This window comes from Papio anubis, chromosome 16, assembly GCF_008728515.1.
Source record: "Papio anubis isolate 15944 chromosome 16, Panubis1.0, whole genome shotgun sequence".
NCBI classification, from domain to species: domain Eukaryota; kingdom Metazoa; phylum Chordata; class Mammalia; order Primates; family Cercopithecidae; genus Papio; species Papio anubis.
In genome coordinates this window covers 32,559,456-32,578,299 of record NC_044991.1, presented here as the reverse complement: position 1 = coordinate 32,578,299, position 18,844 = coordinate 32,559,456, and the positions used below count along the sequence as shown (strand labels likewise).

The 18,844-nt window shown below is 50.3% G+C and overlaps 1 protein-coding gene across 1 annotated transcript in view; it reads right to left on the bottom strand.

Annotated features, from left to right (window-relative positions):
- Positions 1–10,915: 10,915 nt before the first annotated feature.
- ADA2 (adenosine deaminase 2) overlaps positions 10,916–18,844 on the bottom strand; it is a 46,793-nt gene continuing 38,864 nt past the window's right edge. The window contains 4 exon segments of the mRNA XM_017945107.3: positions 10,916–11,347; positions 11,588–11,790; positions 12,336–12,493; positions 16,839–16,947. Of these exon segments, the coding sequence (XP_017800596.2) occupies positions 11,254–11,347; positions 11,588–11,790; positions 12,336–12,493; positions 16,839–16,947 (564 nt within the window). The 3' untranslated portion in view covers positions 10,916–11,253.

Sequence of the window (18,844 nt, the reverse complement as noted above, 5' to 3'; positions counted from 1 at the left end):
AGCGTATTCGCGGCGGGGGAGCTCTGCGCCGTACCGCGGGCCCACCCCACTCCGCCAAGGGAAGCCATAGCTTGGCGCTGCCCACAGTGACGCGAGGGACCCCGAGGGCACCCGGGCCGGGGTGGACACGGGGGTGGGACCGGGCCCGGCCGGCAGGGGGCAGCAGCGCCGCGCCGCCCGCGCAGTTCCACAGGTGCGCCAAGCCTGGGGCCATCGCCTGCCGCCGGCCGCCGGCCCCAGCGAATCGCCGCCTGCGTTCTCCCGTTTCCCCGCAGCCATCCGCAAGCCGCGGGGCGGCGGGGCAGGGCGCGGCGCTAGGGACGCCGGACAAAGGGAGCTCGCGGGCGGGGCCCGGGCGCCTACATCTTTGCTCCCGGGCAGGGAAGGGACAGGAAACTGAGGCTGTTTCCGGGGCTGACCCCCGGCCAGAGAGAGCAGGGCTCGGGAGGGTCGGCGCGGCCCGAGGCGGCGCCCCCTGCAGGCCGGTGCGCTCTAGCTCTGCAGCCGGGGAGAATAGGGATGGAGGCCGACCGACCTCACTCAGCCAGGAGTGAGGGGCGCCGAGAACTCACTGGGATGCAGGTGCCGACGCCCGAAATCCACTCCAGACCCGCGAAGAAAACAGCTCTGTGTCCCAGGACGAGCACATACCTGCTGTCACCCACTGTGCGACCTGGAAGAGTTACTGACCCTCTCTGGGCCTTAAATCAGTCATCAGAAACACAAACGCGTAGATAAGAAGGTCTTTTTTTTTTTTTTTTGAGAGGGGGGGTCCCCCTTGTCGCCTAGGCTGGAGTGCAGTGACCGGATCTCAGCTCACTGCAAGCTCCGCCTCCCAGGTTTACGCCATTCTCCTGCCTCAGCCTCCCGAGTAGCTGGGACTACAGGCGCCCGCTACCTTGCCCGGCTAGTTTTTTGTATTTTTTTTAGTAGAGGTGGGGTTTCACCGGGTTAGCCAGGATGGTCTCGATCTCCTGACCTCGTGATCCGCCCGTCTCGGCCTCCCAAAGTGCTGGGATTACAGGCTTGAGCCACCGCGCCCGGCCGATAAGAAGGTCTTTAGGCCTCTCCCAGCTCTGCTATTCTGTGAATCTAAGAAACTGTAGTCCCTCCACCAGTCCCCACCCAGGGCTGACTTAGCCTCAGGGTGGCCTGGCTGAGCTGGGGCCCTCATCCAAGGTGCATGGTTCCTCAGCAAAGGCGTTTTGGAAGGCTGGGTCCCACCCCTCCCCCACCCCGGAAAGTGGCGGAGGAAGAGGCTATTGGCTAAAAAGTCTGGACAAATTCAAAACCAGCAGCTCCGCCTGGTTTTTTTCGGGGCACAGCCAAACCCAAATCACACCTCTGCACCCACCTTGCTCCAGAGATCTCGGCAGCATTTACAGCCCCCAAATGTTATTTTTACACCCTTTCCACGAAGGGAAGGACAGAGGAGGGTAAGCTATTTTTAGGATGACTGCTATTTAAAGTAACATACTGGGCTGGCAAGGTGGCTCAGGCCTGTAATCCCAGAGCCTTGGGAGGTCCAGGCAGGAAAATCACTTGATGCCGGGAGTTCAATACCAGCCTGGGCAACAAAAGGAGACCCCATCTCTATTAAATAAACAGCCGGCGTGGTGGTGCGCGCCTGTCGTCCCAACAACTTGAGAGGCTGAGGCGGGAGGTCAAGATTATAGTGAGCTATGATCACACCACTGCACTCCAGGCTGGGCAGTGAGACCCTGTCTCAAAACAATAAATTAGGTAACCTAGATTATGTATGTGAAAATAATATTTCCAACCCTGAGCTTACAGATGCATTTTCATACCGTCCTCCCGCAGAGATCAATTCCTGTGAGAGCCAAGGATGGCACCAGTCATTGAAATCCTGACCATGGGAAAGAGTCATTTCGGATGCGGGGATGGGTGGCTGAGACAGTTTACAGAATCGCATTCTGGTGAGCTTTAAGAATGGAACAGGCACCAGGTGCGGTGGTCACGCTTGTAATCCCAGCACTTTGGGAGGCTGAGGCAGCCAGATCACTTGAGGTCAGGAGGTCGAGATCAGCCTGGCCAACATGGTGAAGCCCCAACTCTACTAAAAATACAAAAATTAGCCGGGTGTGGTCGCGTGCGCCTGTAATCCCAGCTACTCGGGAGGCTGAGACAGGAGAATCACTTGAACTCGGATGGCGGAGGTTGCAGTGAGCTGAGATTGCACCACTGCACTCCAGCCTGGGTGACACAGCGAGACTCCGTCTCAAAAAAAAAAGAGGCTGGGAAGGAAGCCAAGTTTGGGATCTCAGCATTTTGGGAGGCCAAGACGGGCGGATCACGAGTCAGACGAGACCATCCTGGCTAACAGGTGAAACCGCCTCTACTACAAAATACAAAAAAAATCCAGCCGGGCGAGGTGGCGGGCCTGTAGCCCCAGCTACTCGGGAGGCTGAAGCAGGGAGAATGGCGTGAACCCGAGACAGAGCTTGCAGTGAGCCGAGATCAGCCACTGCACCCAGCCTGGTGACAGAGCTGGTGACTCCGGCTCCCAAAAAAAAAAAAAAAGAAAGAAAAGAAACAGGGACATCTTCCTGAGGAAGGCTTGGGCTGCTCTCCCTGAAGGTGAGGCTGGTTGCAGTCTTTCAGGGCCCCTCGCAGGCTGAGGCTCCTGTAAGTTTTCTCTTTTCAGCTAGTCTTTTCTTTTTTTTTTTTTTTTTTGAGACGGAGTCTGGGTCTGTCACCCAGGCTGGAGCCGCAGTGGTGCGATCTCGCTCACTGCAGCTCCTCGGCCCCGGTTCACGCCATTCTCCTGCCTCAGCCTCCCGAAGCACCACAGGCGCCTGCCACCTCGGCCCCAGCTAGTTTGTTGTATTTTTAGTAGAGATGGGGTTTCACCGTGTAAGCCAGGATGGTCTCGATCTCCGACCTCGTGATCCGCCCTTCTTGGCCTCCCAAAGTGCTGGGATTACAGGCGTGAGCCACCGCGCCCGGCCTCAGCTAGTCTTTTCAAACAAACACACCTCCACCTCGCTTTCCTCCTTCCAAATGAAGAGCTGATCTAGAGCAGGCACAGATCCAGATTTTGGGGCAGTCCTGAGGTTTATACATATTTGAAGGGTCTTCTTAAGGAAAAAAGAATAAAATCTGACTAACACACATTTCCTCTGAAATGGCAGCTTCAGTAGTGCTGCTAAGGTAGCCTAGCCCTCCATTCCAGAGTTCACTTCCAGTCTAACAATTCCATCGTTTTCTCCTCTTCTTTCAACTCTTTCCCTCTTCCTGCCCATTTTTTGGTTTTGTTTTGTTTTGGATTTTTGTTTGTTTGTTTGTTTTTGAGACGGAATCTCGCCCAGGCTGGAGTGCGGTGGCATGATCTTGGCTCACTGCAACCTCCCCCTCCTGTGTTCAAGTGATTCTCCTGCCTCAGCCTCTCGAGTAGCTGGGATTACAGGTGCCCACCACCATGCCTGGCTAATTTTTTTGTATTTTTAGTAGGAATGGGGTTTTACCATGTTGGCCAGGCTGGTTTCAAACTCCTGACCTCAAGTGATCCACCCACCTCAGTCTCCCAAAGTGATAGGATTACAGGGATGAGCTACCACACCTGGCCATATATTTCCATTTTAATATGCATAACTTGTATTTATGTGTCCATACACACACACAAACATACTCCAGTACCAATGAGCACATCTGGTGCCTAGATCAGGGCTGCTAAATATTATTCTCTACTGAAAGGAACAGAGTTCCCTGAGAAATGGCTGAGCTCAGGCATGACACAGGGAAAGTACAAAATGAACCTACAACATTTTATTGCATAAGGAAATAAGGAAGTCTGGCCAGACACAGTGGTCCACACCCATAATCGCAGCACTTTGGGAGGCTGAGGTGGGCAAATTGCTTGAGCCCAGGAGTTTCAGACCAGACTGGACAATATGGCAAGACCCTGTCTCTACAAAAAATACAAAAATTAGCCAGATGTGATGGTATGTGCTTGTCGTCCCAACTTCTAGGGAGGGTGAGGTAGGAGGATCGCTTGAGCCTATGGGGTCAAGGCTGCAAGAAGCTGTAATGGCACCACCGTACTCCAGCCTGGGGGATGGAGCAAGACCCTGTCACAAAAAAAAAAAAAAAAAAGAGAAGAAAAAGTAAGAAAGTTCTCAAAAAATTATAGAACTTTATCATCAGCCAACTTAACAGGACTCCCACGGCCAGATGTGGAATAGTATAGGCATCACAATAAATAATGCTAGTAATGGATTATAGCCCATTGAACACAACCTGAATCCCTGAGTCGTACTGGTAGAAGGAAAAAAGGGGCCGGGCGTAGTGGTTCATGCCTGTAATCCCAGCACTTTGGGAGGCCCAGGCGTGCGGATTGCCTGAGGTCAGCAGTTCGAGACCAGCCTGGCGAACATGGCGAAACCCTGTCTCTACTAAAAATACAAAAATTAGCCAGGTGTGGTGGCAGGCGCCTGAAGTCTCAGCTACTTGGGAGGCTGAGGCAGGAGAATTGCTTGAACCCGGGAGATGGAGGTTGCAGTGAGCCGAGACTGCACCGTTGCACTCCAGCTTGGGCAACAAGAGGGAAACTCTGTCTCAAACAAAAAAAAAAAGGAAAAAAGGAAAAAAGGAAGGCGAGAGGGAAGGAATTGTTCTTCCTTGCAGCAAAATGGCAACTAACAAATATGGGAGAAATGGTAGAATTAGAAAATCACCATTTTGGCCAGGCACAGTGGATTATACCTGCAATCCCAGTGCTTGGGAGGCTGGTGAGAGGATTGCTTGAACCCAGGAGTTTGAGCCATATTGGGCAACATAGTGAGACTTTGTTTGTACCAAAAAGTTGTTTTAATTAGCTGGCTGCAGTGATGCACACCTGTAGTCCCAGCTACTTGAGAGGCTGAGGCTGGAGGGTTACCTGAACCCAAAAAGTCAAAATGCAGTGAGTCGTGATCATACCACTGCACTCCAACCTGGGTGACAGAGGGAGACCCAGAAAAAGAAAAAAGAAAAAAGAAAAGAAGGAAGGAAGGAAGGAGGGAGGGAAGGAAGGAAAAAAAATCACCATTTGATGGTTGTATTTTCTGAAATATTTTCCAACAACTTCTGTTATCCTATATATTCTTTTTTATAATGTGACTTTGACAATCTTCTATCAAAAGTTGGGATCTCTGTCTCCTCCTCTTAAAACCAGGAGGTGTTTTTTGTTACTGTTGGGAAATGATGCCATGTGGCTTCCAGAATCTTCCATTTATTCCCTGGAATGCTTACCCCAGAAGTTGAAGCCAATGGGAAGAAGCCCAAACTAGCCGTAGGAAAGCAGCAGCTGAGCCCTGGGGCTGTGTAGAGAGGTGACCCCGGCAGCCTGTCAGCTGTAACTCTGCCTCCACTGTGACAAGGACCTCACGAGAGACCCCGAGCAGAACTGCCCAGCTGAGCTCTGCCCAAACCCCTGACCCACAGACACTGGGAGAGCTCATAAATATTTTTGTTTGTTTGTTTGTTTGTTTTTGGTTTGGTTTTGAAGCAGAGTTTTGCTCTTGTTGCCCAGGCTGGAGGGCAGTGGTGCCATGTCAGCTTACCACAACCTCTGCCTCCTGGGTTCAAGCTATTCTCCTGCCTCAGCCTCCCAAGTAGCTAGGATTACAGGCATGTGCCACCACGCCTGGCTAATTTTGTGGGGTTTTTCTGGTTTTTTTGGTTTTTTTGAGACAGAGTCTTGCTCTGTCACCCAGGCTGGAGTGCAGTGGTGCGATCTCGGCTCACTGCAACCTCTGCCTCCCAGGTTCAAGCAATTCTCCTGCCTCAGCCTCCCGAGTAGCTGGGACTACAGGCGCCTGCCAACACGCCCGGCTAATTTTTTGTATTTTTAGTGGAGACGGGGTTTAACCGTGTTAGCCAGGATGGTCTCGATCTCCTGACCTTGTGAGCCACCCGCCTCGGCCTCCCAAAGTGCTGGGATTACAGGCGTGAGCCACCGCACCCGGCTAATTTTGTGTTTACGTAGAGACGGGGTTTCCCCATTTTGGTCAGGCTGGTCTCCAACTTCTGACCTCAGGTGATCCACCCGCCTTGGCCTCCCAAAGTGCTGGGATTACAGGCATGAACCACCATGCCTGTCCCCATAAATTTTTATTTTTGTTTCAAGCCACTACGTTTTGGGCTAATTAGCTACACAGCAATAAATGGAACAGCAACCATGATAGTAATAGCAGATTTAGACAGAAGTCCTCAGTGGATGCAAGCAGTAATGGGTAAACTTTTAAGGAGGAGTGAAGACTTTTACATAAAGTGTCTCCTCTCCAAATATTTGTTAATTACTGAGGGAAAAATGGTAACTTCACAGTGGCAGATTCTGGCAGAAATCAATTTAAGTGATCAAAGTCAGCATCATATTGAAACAAATTAACATTGTACGCATCAGTATGCTGGCAAATGTGTAACAGCTGGCTGGTGGGGACATGGATTTGTAACATTTGCTGATTTTTGTGGCACAAAACCTCCCACAAGCCTGGTGGCATGGCTCATGCCTGTAATCCTAGCACTTTGGGAAGCCAAGGCGGGAGGATGGCTTGAGGCCAGGAGTTTGAGACAGGCTAGACAGTATAGCTTGATCCCATCTCTACAAAAAGTAAAAAGATAAAGAAAACTTAGCCGAGGTGGCGGTGCACCCCTGTAGTCCCAACTACTTTGGATGCTGGACAGGAGGATTGCTTGAGCCCAGGATGTAGTGGCTGCAGTGAGCAGTGATCCTGCCACTGCACTCTAGCCTAGGCAACGGAGTGAGACCCCTGTCTCAAAATATATATATATATATCCCATCAAGACCAATTTCAGACTCCTAAAGGTTTAGCAACAAGCTGGAAGTGTAACATTTGGCCCCATTCATGTGCCCCGGTGTGTACACTGAGAAGGACAAAGCCTTGTTGCTAAGGTGCTCCTCTCAAAAGTGAGCCTGAGTCTCTTCCTAGGGAAACATTAAAGGAACCTGAAATGAGGGATAGTCTGTGAAATAACTGGCCTGTACTCTTCAAAAATGAGGTTCCAAAACACAAAGGAAGACTAAGAAACTGTTTCAGACTGAAAGAGACAAGAGATTTGACAACTAAATGTAGCTTGTGATCCTGGATTGGGTTCTGGACCAAAAACAAAACAAAACAAAACAAAGCTCAGCGGGGACAGAGCCAGATACTAGCATCTTTTCAACGTTAATAATTTTCTGATTGGGATGGATGTGCTGTGGCTCCGCAGGAGAACATCATTGTCTTTAGGAAAGGCACACTGGAGAATCTAGGGATAAAAGGCATAATACCTGCTACTTAGTAGTTAGAAAAAAATAGGACATATATAGAGGGAGCAATTAGATAGAGACAGAGAAAGAATGATATATCGAATTAAATGTTGTAAATGTTAATAACTGGGGGAACCTGGGCAAAGAGAATGTTAGAGGTTTGTGTTGTTGTTGTTATTTTTGTTTGTTTTTTGAGACAGGGTCTCCCTTCATTGGCCAGACTGGAGTGGAGTGGTGCAATCTCAGTTCACTACAACCTCCGCTTCCTGCGCTCAAGTGATCCTCCCACCTCAGCCTTCTGAGTAGCTAGGACCACAGGCACATCCCACCATGCCCAGCTAATTTTTGTATTTTTAGTAGAGATGAAATCTGGCCATATTGCCCAAGCTGGTCTCAAACTCTTGGGCTCAAGCAATCCACTCGCCTCGGCCTCCCAAAGTGCTGGGATTACAGACGTGACCCCCTGTGCCTGGCCTGGTAAGAGTTTTTTGTACTATTCTTGCAACTTGTTTGAAATTATTTCAAAATGATCAGATAAATGCTCCGTGGACATTTAGTTCAATAGGACTAGGCCTATGCAATGAGGAATAAAGTCAAGAAGAAAGAACTGGGGCTGGGGGTGGTAGCTCACACCTGTAATCCCAGCACTTTGGGAGGCCGAGGTGGGTGGATCATGAGGTCAAGACCAGCCTGGCCAACATGGTAAAACCCCATCTCTACTAAAAATACAAAAATTAGCCAGGTGTGATGGCATGCGCCTATAAACCCAGCTACTTGAGAGACTGAGGCAGGAGAATCGCTTGAACCCGGGAGGCAGAGGTTACAGTGAGCCAAGGTCGCGCCACTGCATTCCAGCCTAGGTGACTGAGTGAGACTCTGTCTCAAAAAAAAAAAAAAAAAAAAACAAAACAGAAGGAAGAACTGGTCACAAAGGCAAGACTATTGCTCATTCATTTTGCCAAATCATTTGCCAAATCAGCAAGTCCAGGCCAGAGGCTGTCTGCGTCTGCCTGTGCTGGAGGTCCCCTGCAGCCATGGCAACTTGCTACAGAAGTCCATTCTGCTAAAGTCCATCTTTACTCACTATTAAATGTAAGTTAGTGGAGTTGGGACCTAAAAGAGATCTTCAGGGATTGGGTAAGGCACTGAATCACCTGCAGAGTTAGACAGGACTCTAGAGGTTGTCTTCTTCCACCCAGGCACAGCTTGTGGTTGCCGACTCCTGGTCGCAAGGCTTTTACCAGTTCCCGGAATCAAATGGTGATAAACTAGGAACGGAGAGAGGGCTCGCCGCTGCCTGAGAGCTCCATACAGGTCATGGAAGATGGCTGAGAAGACATTCGCATCCACCTGGGGCTTTTAAGGAATTCTTTGATTCCCTGCCATCCTTGAGTTGGGTGAGGACAGGGCTGGTTTCTTGCATCCTGCTTCCAAGGCCAGGTGAGGAGTTGGACTCTGATCACACCAGGTCTTTTATTTGGGGCGGCTCGCTCTACTCCCTCCTGCCTCGGCTGCTGGCTGAACAGACACAGTGACAGCCACTCATTCAGTGCGTTGTTTATTGAGTCCTAACTAGCTTTGGGCCCAGGCTCTGGGTTAGCAGCACACGTGAAACAATCAGAAACAATCATGAGTGCCTGCCCACATGGGGCTTACAGTCTAGCAGGGCGAGACTGTAGACACAGAAATAAATATCCAATTATAAATTTTGATTCGAGGCATGACAGAAAAGAGCAAGGCTCCCTGACAGAAACAGGGCAGGCATAGGAAAACCTCTCTGAGACAGTGACATGAACCTGAAACTTGAAGGGTAAAGAGGAGTGGGCAAGACAAAAGGGGAAAGAAGGAATGTTCCAGGCAGAGAGAAGGAGAAAAGACCCAGGCACAGTACAGAGCCGAGGACATTTGAGGAAGAAAGGGCCGCCGGGGTCAGGGCCCTCAAGGTGACTGGGAGAGGAAGGCGCTGGACTGGATCCAGATTAAATCAGATGCTGTATGCCCTGTGGAGACATGGGGTGTTCCTCTAAATGCACTGGGTTGTAAGCAAAGGAGTGACCTGATTTAATTTGATATTTTATGTCATTCTAGGCCAGGCGGGTGGCTCACGCCTGTAATCGCAGCACTATGGGAGACCGAGGCAGGCGAATCACGAGGTCAGGCGTTCGAGACCAGCCTGGCCAACATAGTGAAACCCTATCTCCACTAAAAATACAAAAATTAGCCAGACATGGTGGCGCATGCCTGTAATCCCAGCTACTTGGGAGGCTGAGGCAGGAGAATGGCGTGAACCCGGGAGGCGGAGCTCGCAGTGAGCCGAGATGGTGCCGCTGCACTCCAGCCTGGGCGACACAGTGAGACTCCGTCTCAAACAAAACAAAACAAACAAACAAAATGCCATTCTACTCTGTGAAAAATGAGCTGGAGGAGGCAAAGGGAAGAAAGGGGAGATCAGTGAGGAGGTGTTGTCATAGCTCGGGCAGGAGCATGGTGGCTTGGACTCGGCAGCAGCGTGCAGGTAGAGTGCCACTGTTGGAGTCCGGATGCGAGATGCGTTCTGATGTAGGGAGTGGGGGACAGCACAGCATCAAGACTTGCACTGAAAATTTCTGCTTTGAGCAACTGGGTGGAACAGATGGAGGTGTCCTTCACCAGCTATGGGAAAGGCCAGGGAAAGGTTTAAAGGGCTGAGTGTGGTGGCTCATGTCAGTAATCCAGCACTTCAGGAGACTGCGGCAGGAGGATCACTTGAGGCCAGGAGATGGAGACCAGGAGATGGAGATGCAACGTAGCAAGACACTCTTTAGAAAAATTAAGATAGAGAAAAAGAAAAGTTTAAAGGGAAGAGACCTGGCCGGGCACGGTGGCTCAAGCCTGTAATCCCAGCACTTTGGGAGGCCGAGACGGGCAGATCACGAGGTCAGGAGATCGAGACCATCCTGGCTAACACGGTGAAACCCTGTCTCTACTAAAAAATACAAAAAACTAGCTGGGCGAGGTGGCGGGCGCCTGTAGTCCCAGCTACTCTAGAGGCTGAGGCAGGAGAATGGCGTAAACTCGGGAGGTGGAGCTTGGAGTGAGCTGAGATCCGGCCACTGCACTCCAGCCTGGGCCACAGAGCGAGACTCTGTCTCAAAAATAAAAAAATAAATAAATAAAAATAAAGGGAAGAGACTGAGGGTCCAGAATTGTACCTTGTCAGTTTCTGAGATTCCTGTGAGCTCTCCAAGTGCATAAATCAATGTGGGAATCGTTAACAAATAAATGGTATGAGAAAGCAAAGGAATGGATAAGACCACCCAGGAAAAGAGTACAGAGAGAGAAGAGAAATAAAGAGGAGAGAGTTAAAGAGACCAGAAGAGGCCAGGCATGGTGGCTCAGCCTGTAATTCCAGCACTTTGGGAGGCAGAGGTGGGCAGATCACGAATTCAAGAGATCGAGATCATCCTGACCAACATGGTGAAAACCCGTCTCTACTAAAAATGCAAAAATCAGCTGGGTGTGGTGGCACATGCCAGTAATCCCAGCTACTCAGGAGGCTGAGGCAGGAGAATTGCCTGAACCCGGGAGGCGGAGGTTGCACTGAGCCGAGATCGCGCCACTGCACTCCAGCCTGGGCAACAAGAGCAAAACTCCATCTCAAAAAAATTTTTAAAATAAAAAAATAAAGAGACCAGAATAGAAGAGAGCCCAGGACTGAGTCCTGAGGAAACAGCACAGAGATCAGAGAGAGGAGGAGACTCTGAAATAGGGAAACTGGAAGAAATGGCCAGAGAGAGGAGAAAACCAAGAGGGTCAATGTCACTGTGATTGAGAGAGAATATTTCCAGAGGATGACTTTGGTCAGCCAGCCAAGTGCTTCTGACAGCGTCGCTCCACACAGAGGCCGTTGATTTGATGGGGACATGGAGCTGATTCAAGAACGAGTGAGAGGCAGTGACAGCGGGTGTGAGAAGACAGCTTGTGGAGGGCTGGCTAGCTTCTCCTCACTTTGTAGCCACATCCGCTATGAACTTATCCCATCTCTTCTTCCAGATTTCCATGAAAGTATTTTTCTCCGTCTCCAACAGGGTGCTGTACCTGCAGGAAGAGGAGAGGCCCAGGTCAGCCTCAGGGCAGGGGCTGGAGACCCGGGCAGGGAGCCTGAGGGGACATTAGAGCCTTGCAGAGCACCCTCCCCAGGCCAGCAGCAAGGACTAAACAGCCATGATGAGAAGGAACCCACAGGAACCGTCAAGGCATCTGTCTCAAGCCTCCAGAGAGGCAAACACAAGCTGCAGGCTGGAAGGAGGCAGGCCTGGGAGGACACGGGACACTCACCTGATAGAGTTCATGGCCAGCTGTTTGAGGGTCCTCAGGTCAGCCTTCATCCCCCCAATGCCCATGAAGGCTTCATAGAAATCGTACGACAAGCCTTTGGCACCAAACATGGCTGGGTCATCAGAGCTGATTACCATGGGGTGCCCAATGGCCATCAGAGCGGCTACAGGGTGGTTCCTCAAGTCAGACACCAGTTTCAGCACCTGCCCAATAGGAGGCAAGGGAGAAAGATGAGCTCTGATCCCTGAAAAGAGTAGTCACAAGTGAGGTGAGACCTTGAGCCCCATCAGCTCCCTTTGTCTTCCCACCACTATCTCCCCAGTATGGGGATGACTTCTGGGCAGAGTCACAAGGAGACACAAGGAACACAGCCAATCCTCATGCTCCTCCTCTGGTCCTGCTCAGAGAAGTGCTAACTGAACACAGACACAGAGGACCCCAAGAAACCGTGGGAAGCAGCATCCCATGGCCCATCCCACTTCACTGGCCTCCCCCCATGTCCTTTTGCTTTGTCTACAGTTTTGCCCAAAATCCCACCCCGCTGGGAACCCTCCCTGCTGTCTCATTCTTATTGGTGGCTTAGGCAAAAGGCCCCTCCTGAATAACTTTACCAACAGGGGTGGGAGAGTGGAGGGATGTAGGTAACAAGAGACTTAAGGAGAGAGAAGTTATACGGGGAAAAGTTTGAGACAGCAGAGGTAGTGGTTAGGGGAGATCATATGGGATTAGCCGCATGGGTCACACATACCTGGTTAGAGATGGGACAGACTTCTATGGGGATGTCCTTTTCCCAGGAGTAAGCCCTGGCTGCGGGGTGTTTACTCAAAGCAAATCCATGGCCGATTCTGGTAGTGTTCAGCATCAGAGCATCCAGAATGTTCTTGTCTATGGAAGCGCCCTGCCAATCTGAAGACAGGTGAATGGTCTTCCATGGGGGATGGATGGGTCTGACCCACCCGCCCCCACCGACCGTCCTCAAATAAACAGCCCCCCAAGCACAAAAATGAAGAAAAATTAACACAAATACACACACCGTTTCCTTTTAACAATGCTAAAGAGAGATATGATATGGCTTTATTAAATTAATCATCTAATTTATTAATTTACCATTCTAATGAGAAAGTTGAAACTTAATAGTTTTTATAAATTGACCAAGGAAGTTCACATAGTAAGTAGCAAACCCGAGGGGTTTTTTTTTGTTTTTTCTTGAGATGGAGTCTCACTTTGTCGCCCAGGCTGGAGTGCAGTGGCGCGATCTCCGCTCACTGCAAGCTCCGCCTCCCAGGTTCATGCCATTCTCCTGCCTCGGCCTCCCGAGTAGTTGGGACTACAGGCGCCTGCCACCACACCCAGCTAAGTTTTTGTATTTTTAGTAGAGATGGGGTTTCACCATGTTAACCAGGATGGTCTCGATCTCCTGACCTCATGATCCGCCCACCTCGGCCTCCCAGAGTGCTGGGATTACAGGCATGAGCCACCGCACCCGGTCACAAAACTGAGTTTTAAACCTTGGTCTCTCTGACCCCACAGTCCGCTTTCCTTCTTCCTCTTTTGTGGGACTTTTTTTTTTTTTTTTTTTTTCCCCAAGATGGAGTCTTGCTCTGTTGCCCAGGCTAGAGTGCAATGGTGCGATCTCGGCTCACTGCAACCTCCGCCTCTGGGATTCAAGCGGATTCTCCTGCCTCAGCCTCCTGAGTAGCTGGGATTACAGGTGCCCACCACCACACCCGGCTATTTTTTGTATTTTTAGTAAAGACAGGGTTTCACCATGTTGGCCAGGCTGGTCTCAAACTCCTGACCTCAGGTAATCCACTCGCCTGGGCCGCCCAAAGTGCTGTGATTACAGGTGTGAGGCACCGCACCCGGCTCTGGGACTCTTACGCTTATAATCTTTACAACAATGAGTTACAGATTCTCTTATTTACAACATCAGTATAACTACCTGTATGTGCTCACTTTAATTTGTATATGTAATAGTACTGTCAAGATGTTATCACTTGCTAGGTGACTGCAGACATTCTTGCGGCCTCCCTTCTCCCCTGACATCCATCCCCATCACACCTTTCTTGCAGCTAGGGCCCTCGGTAGAGGATGAAAGGTCAGATGTGCCTTTCTCAGTCTCCCTTACAGCTAAAATAGCCTTAACGCTGGCCTGGGAGGGGAGCTTTGGGGGATTCCTCCCTGATAAAAGGAGATCCACTGGGAGGCTGTCTCCTATTTTGCTTCACTGGATGTGGTCACCCCAAAAGTGATTTACCATCTGACAACCAAGTGGGGCAGAGTCACCCACACAATGGGCGTAGCAGAGATTGCTTCTTATATGAGATAACAAATGTCCTTATTGTAAAATCTGTGGGATGCATGTACTCTATTCTTGCAGCCATAAGCATTCTAATGGATCCACATATAAAATATGAACATCCAGCTGGGTGTGGTGGCTCACACCTGTAATCCCAGCACTTTGGGAGGCTGAGGCAGGAGGATCGCTTGAGCCCAGGAGTTTAAGGCCAGCCCTGGGCAACATAGAGACACCCTGTCTCTACAAAAAAATACAAAAATTAGCCAGGCATGGTGGCATATACCTGCAGTCCCAGCTACTTGGGAGGCTGAGGTGGAAGGATAACCTGAACCCAGGAGGTGGAGGCTGTAGTGAGCTGTGATCATGCCACTGCACTCTAGCTTGGGTGACAGAGTGAGTGTCCGTGTCAAAAATATATATATATATGAAAACTCCACTTTTCTGATAGAAATAAAACTCAAGAATTTTCATTCCTACCTAGCACATGTATTTTGGTGGATTATCACTGGTTTTTAAAGATTTCTTCTTCTTTTTAAAAATAAGGACACTACTTTTAGGTAATAGATACCAAAGTCCTGGCAAAATCATCTCCAAGGAACATACATCTTGGAACTTGTTAGGTCCTGTGCTGCAATGTTTTGTACTGCCAGAATTATTTCACACACATAAGTATGATTTTCCCCAACCAGACCACACGCTCTTCAAGGTTAACAACACCCTCACCCAACCCCCTCCCCCTCAAACAATTCTTCTGCTCTCCTAGAGCAGACTTTGATCTAAATTGGATCTAAATTGACTCGAAATGTCAGGAAAAAGAGATTAATGCACAAGGTCCCTTCCTCTGAGAGATGGTGTGATAAAGCAGAGCTTAAACCTGGGCGGGAAATGAAGCTGCCCACCACTCTCTCCACCCCTCCTTGGTCTTCTGAGGGTGACAGGTGGGATGCTGCGGAGAGCTGCCCTCCTGGTCCTGGCCTCCATGGGAACAGCCTCCTCCCAAATCTTCCTTTGGATCTGAAATTGCAGCCATGATCTTGCTTAGTTAGGGTTTCCACATTTTAAGGACTGGAATACGGGAGGGGCTGAGATGACTGAGCGAGCCCAAGGATGGAGTTCTGGGGAAGAAAGATGTGGCTGGGCTAATGGCATTTCAGGAGGAACAGCAGCCAGGGCCTGCATGCGGCAGGGCAGGGTTTCCTCTCCTACAATAATGAGGGACAGAACATCCTAAAGACAAGGAGCAGTCCTGGTTCTCCTCCCTCTTCCGCAAATTTCCGGCTGCGTGGCTTTAGGCAGATCAGTGAACCTCTCTCAAGCACAATTCACTTGGAGGATGGAGAGCGTCAGAAAAGGTTCCAATTCATACACATTATATATACATGCATCAAAATATCACATGAAGTCGGGTAATCCCAGCACTTTGGGAGGCCAAGGCGGGCAGATTGTTTGAGGTCGGGAGTTCAAGACCAGCCTGGCCAACATGGTGAAACCCCATCTCTACTAAAAATACAAAAATTAGCCAGGTGTGGTGGCAGCTATTCTTGAGACACAAGAATCACTCGAACCCAGCAGCCAGAGGTTGCAGTAAGCCAAGATCGCACCACTGCACTCCAGCCTGGGCGATACAGCGAGACTCAGTCTCAAAAGAATTTCTTTCCATGGCTCACGCCTGTAATCCCAGCACTTTGGGAGGCCGAGGTGGGTGGATCACTTGAGGTCAGGAGTTCAAGACCAGCCTGACCAACATGTGGAAACCCCATCTCTACCCATCTCTACTAACAATAAAAAAGTTAGCCAGGCATGGTGGTGCCTAAAACACATTTTTATAGCCAAAGTAGGATGATGTGAGTTTGCAGGATTATGCCTGCACCATGAAAAATTAAAAAAAAAAAAAAAAGAGAAGAAGGATTCAAATTCAGACTCCACCGCATACCAGCTCTTTAACCCTGGACCACTAACACTGTGTTTGGAGCCTTGCGCTCTTCATCTATCATATGGAGATTAAAACACGAGCAGGACTGGGGAAACAATTAGAAATAAATTAGAAAAAGCCGGGCGTGGTGGCTCACACTTGTAAACTCCAGCACTTTGGGAGGCCAAGGCGTGCAGACCACTAGGTTAGGAGATCGAGGCCATCCTGGCTAACACGGTGAAACCCCACCCCTACTGAAAATACAAAAAATTAGCCAGGCATGGTGGTGGGCGCCTGTAGTCCCAGCTACTCCGGAGGCTGAGGCATGAGAATCTTTTATTTTTTATTTTTTATTTGAGACGGAGTCTTGCTCTGTTGCCCAGGCTGGAGTGCAGTGGTGAGATCTTGGCTCACTGCCAGCTCCGCCTCCCGGGTTCAGGCCATTCTCCTGCCTCAGGGTCTCGAGTGGCTGCACACTACAAACTGCCACGGAGAACTTTTTAGATCCTAATTTTTTTGTATTGTTAGTAGAGATGGGGTTTCACCATGTTAGCCCGGATGGTCTAGATCTCCTGACCTCGTGATCCGCCTGCCTCAGCCTCCCAAACTGCTGGGATTACAGGCGTGAGCCACCGCGCCCAGCCAGAGAATCCCTTGAACCTGGGAGGCAGAGGTTGCAGTGAGCTGAGATGGTGCCACTGCACTCCAGCCTGGACGACAGAGCGAGACTCCATCAAAAAAAGGAAGGAAGGAAGGAAGGAAGGAAGGAAGGAAGGAAGGAAGGAAGGAAGGAAGGAAGGAAGGAAGGAAGGATACATGTAAAGTGGCTGATTCTATTATCCTGTTATTCCTTCTCCATGGGGCTGTTGTCAGTATTAAATGAGATAGAGCACAGAAAAGGGCTCTGGAAACGCCTATAGGCTCTAACCCTGAGGCATGGGCACTGCTGTCCTGTCTCCTGGCAGCAGGCTGGAGTCCTGCCCAGGGGCACTCCCACTGACCACCTCCACTGCCCCTGCGCTCGCATCCCGCAGGCTCACCTGTCTCTCCGGCGTGGAAGAAGAAAGGCAGCTTAACACCATCCCTGGCGGGGATCATCAGAGCTTCCTTGTAGTAGTGCAAGGAGTGGCCAGTGTCCTCATGCCCCACCTGCAGGACAGAGAGGGACAGGGAGGCGTCTGCAGGGCGCGTGCCTCACTTGCTGATGGCGCGCCCTGCAGCCTGTGCACACCCTTCCTTGTACCCTGCCGCCACTGCCGCGACCTTTGTCTCGCGGCCTTTTAAGTATGACCAGGAGCAGGCCAGGCGCGGTGGCTCACGCCTGTAATCCCAGCACTTTCGGAGGCCGAGGCAGGCGGATCACGAGGTCAGGAGATCGAGACCATCCTGGCTAACACGGTGAAACCCCATCTCTACTAAAAATACAAAAAATTAGCCGGGCGTGGTGACGGGCGCCTGTAGTCCCAGCTACTCGGGAGGCTGAGGCAGGATAATCGCTTGAACCCAGGAGGTGAAGGTTGCAGTGAGCCGAGATCCAGCCACTTCTCTCCAGCCTGGGCGACAGAGCGAGACTCCGTCTCAGGAAAAAAAAAAAAAAAAAAAAAAGACCAAGAGCAGAGTTGAGAAAGAAAAGAGAGCTCATTTGTTCCCTGAAATAGTTCCCCTCATTTTCAGAGGCTGTGTCTTATATCCCCCAAGCCCCTTCCACCCTGGCTCCTCACAGCACCTCCCAGGTCCAGGTGCTTCAGCACCTCCCAGGTCCTGAGCTCCTGAGGTGGGCGGGGAAGAAGGACTACGGGTGTACCACCATGCTTGGCTTATTTCCTTATAATATTTTGTAGAGGTCGGGCGCAGTGGCTCACATCTGTAATCCCAGCACTTTGGGAGGCCAAGGTGGGTGGATCACCTGAGGTCAGGAGTTTAAAGACCAGCCGGGCCAGCGTGGTGAAATGCTATCTCTACTAAAAATACAAAAAATTAGCCGGGCATGGTGGCAGGTGCCTGTAGTCCCAGCTACTCGGGAGGCTTAGGCAGGAGAATCGCTTGAACCAGGAGGTGGAGGTTGCAGTGAGCTGAGATCACACCAATGCACTACAGCCTGGGTAACAAGAGCAGAAAAAAAAAAAATATATATATATATATATATATATTTGTAGAGACAGAGTCTCACTGATTTGCTCAGGCTGGTCTAGAACTCCTGGGCTCAGGCAACCCTCCCACCTTGGCCCCGCAAGGTGCAAGGGTTACAGGCCTGAGCCACTGCCCTGGCCTAATCTAGATTCTTTTTTTTTTTTTTTTTTTTTTTAGATGGAGTCTCGCTCTGTCACCCAGGCTGGAGTGCGAATAAGCAATCTTGGCTGGCTGCAGCCTCACCTGCTGGTTCAACTAATTCTGTCTCAGCTCCCAAGTAGCTGGGATTGCAGATGCAGACCACCATGCCTGGCTAATTTTTGTATTTTTTAGTAAAGGTGGGGGTTTCTCCATGTTGTGAGCTGTCTTGAGCTCAAACCTCTGGTGATCACAGCTCTCACTTCCCTCCCAAACTGCTGGGAATTACAGGCATAACCTGGCCTAACTAATTCTTAATGAGATTGCTGAGCTGTCACCTAAGAAATGTCCTGGTTGTGCTTTGATTTGGTGGGGGGTGTGGGACAATGACAACTCCTATGAATGCGCAGCTTCAAAAACCGGTGTGGCCAGGCATGATGGCTCACGCCTGGAATCCCAGCACTTTGGGAGGCTGAGGCGGGTGGATCATGAGGTCAGGAGTTGGAGACCAGCCTGACCAACACGGTGAAACCCCATCTATACTAAAAATACAAAAATCAGCTGGGCGTGGTGGTGGGCACCTGTAATCCCAGCTACTCAGGAGGCTGAGGCAGGAGAATTGCTTGAACCCAGGAGGTGGAGGTTGCAGTGAGCCAAGATTGCACCACTGCACTCCAGCCTGGGTGACAGAGTGAGACTCTGTCTCAAAAAAAAAAAAACAAGCGGGGAAGAAAATGGGATAGAGGAGAGGGAGGGACAAATATCACTACCTTGAGGA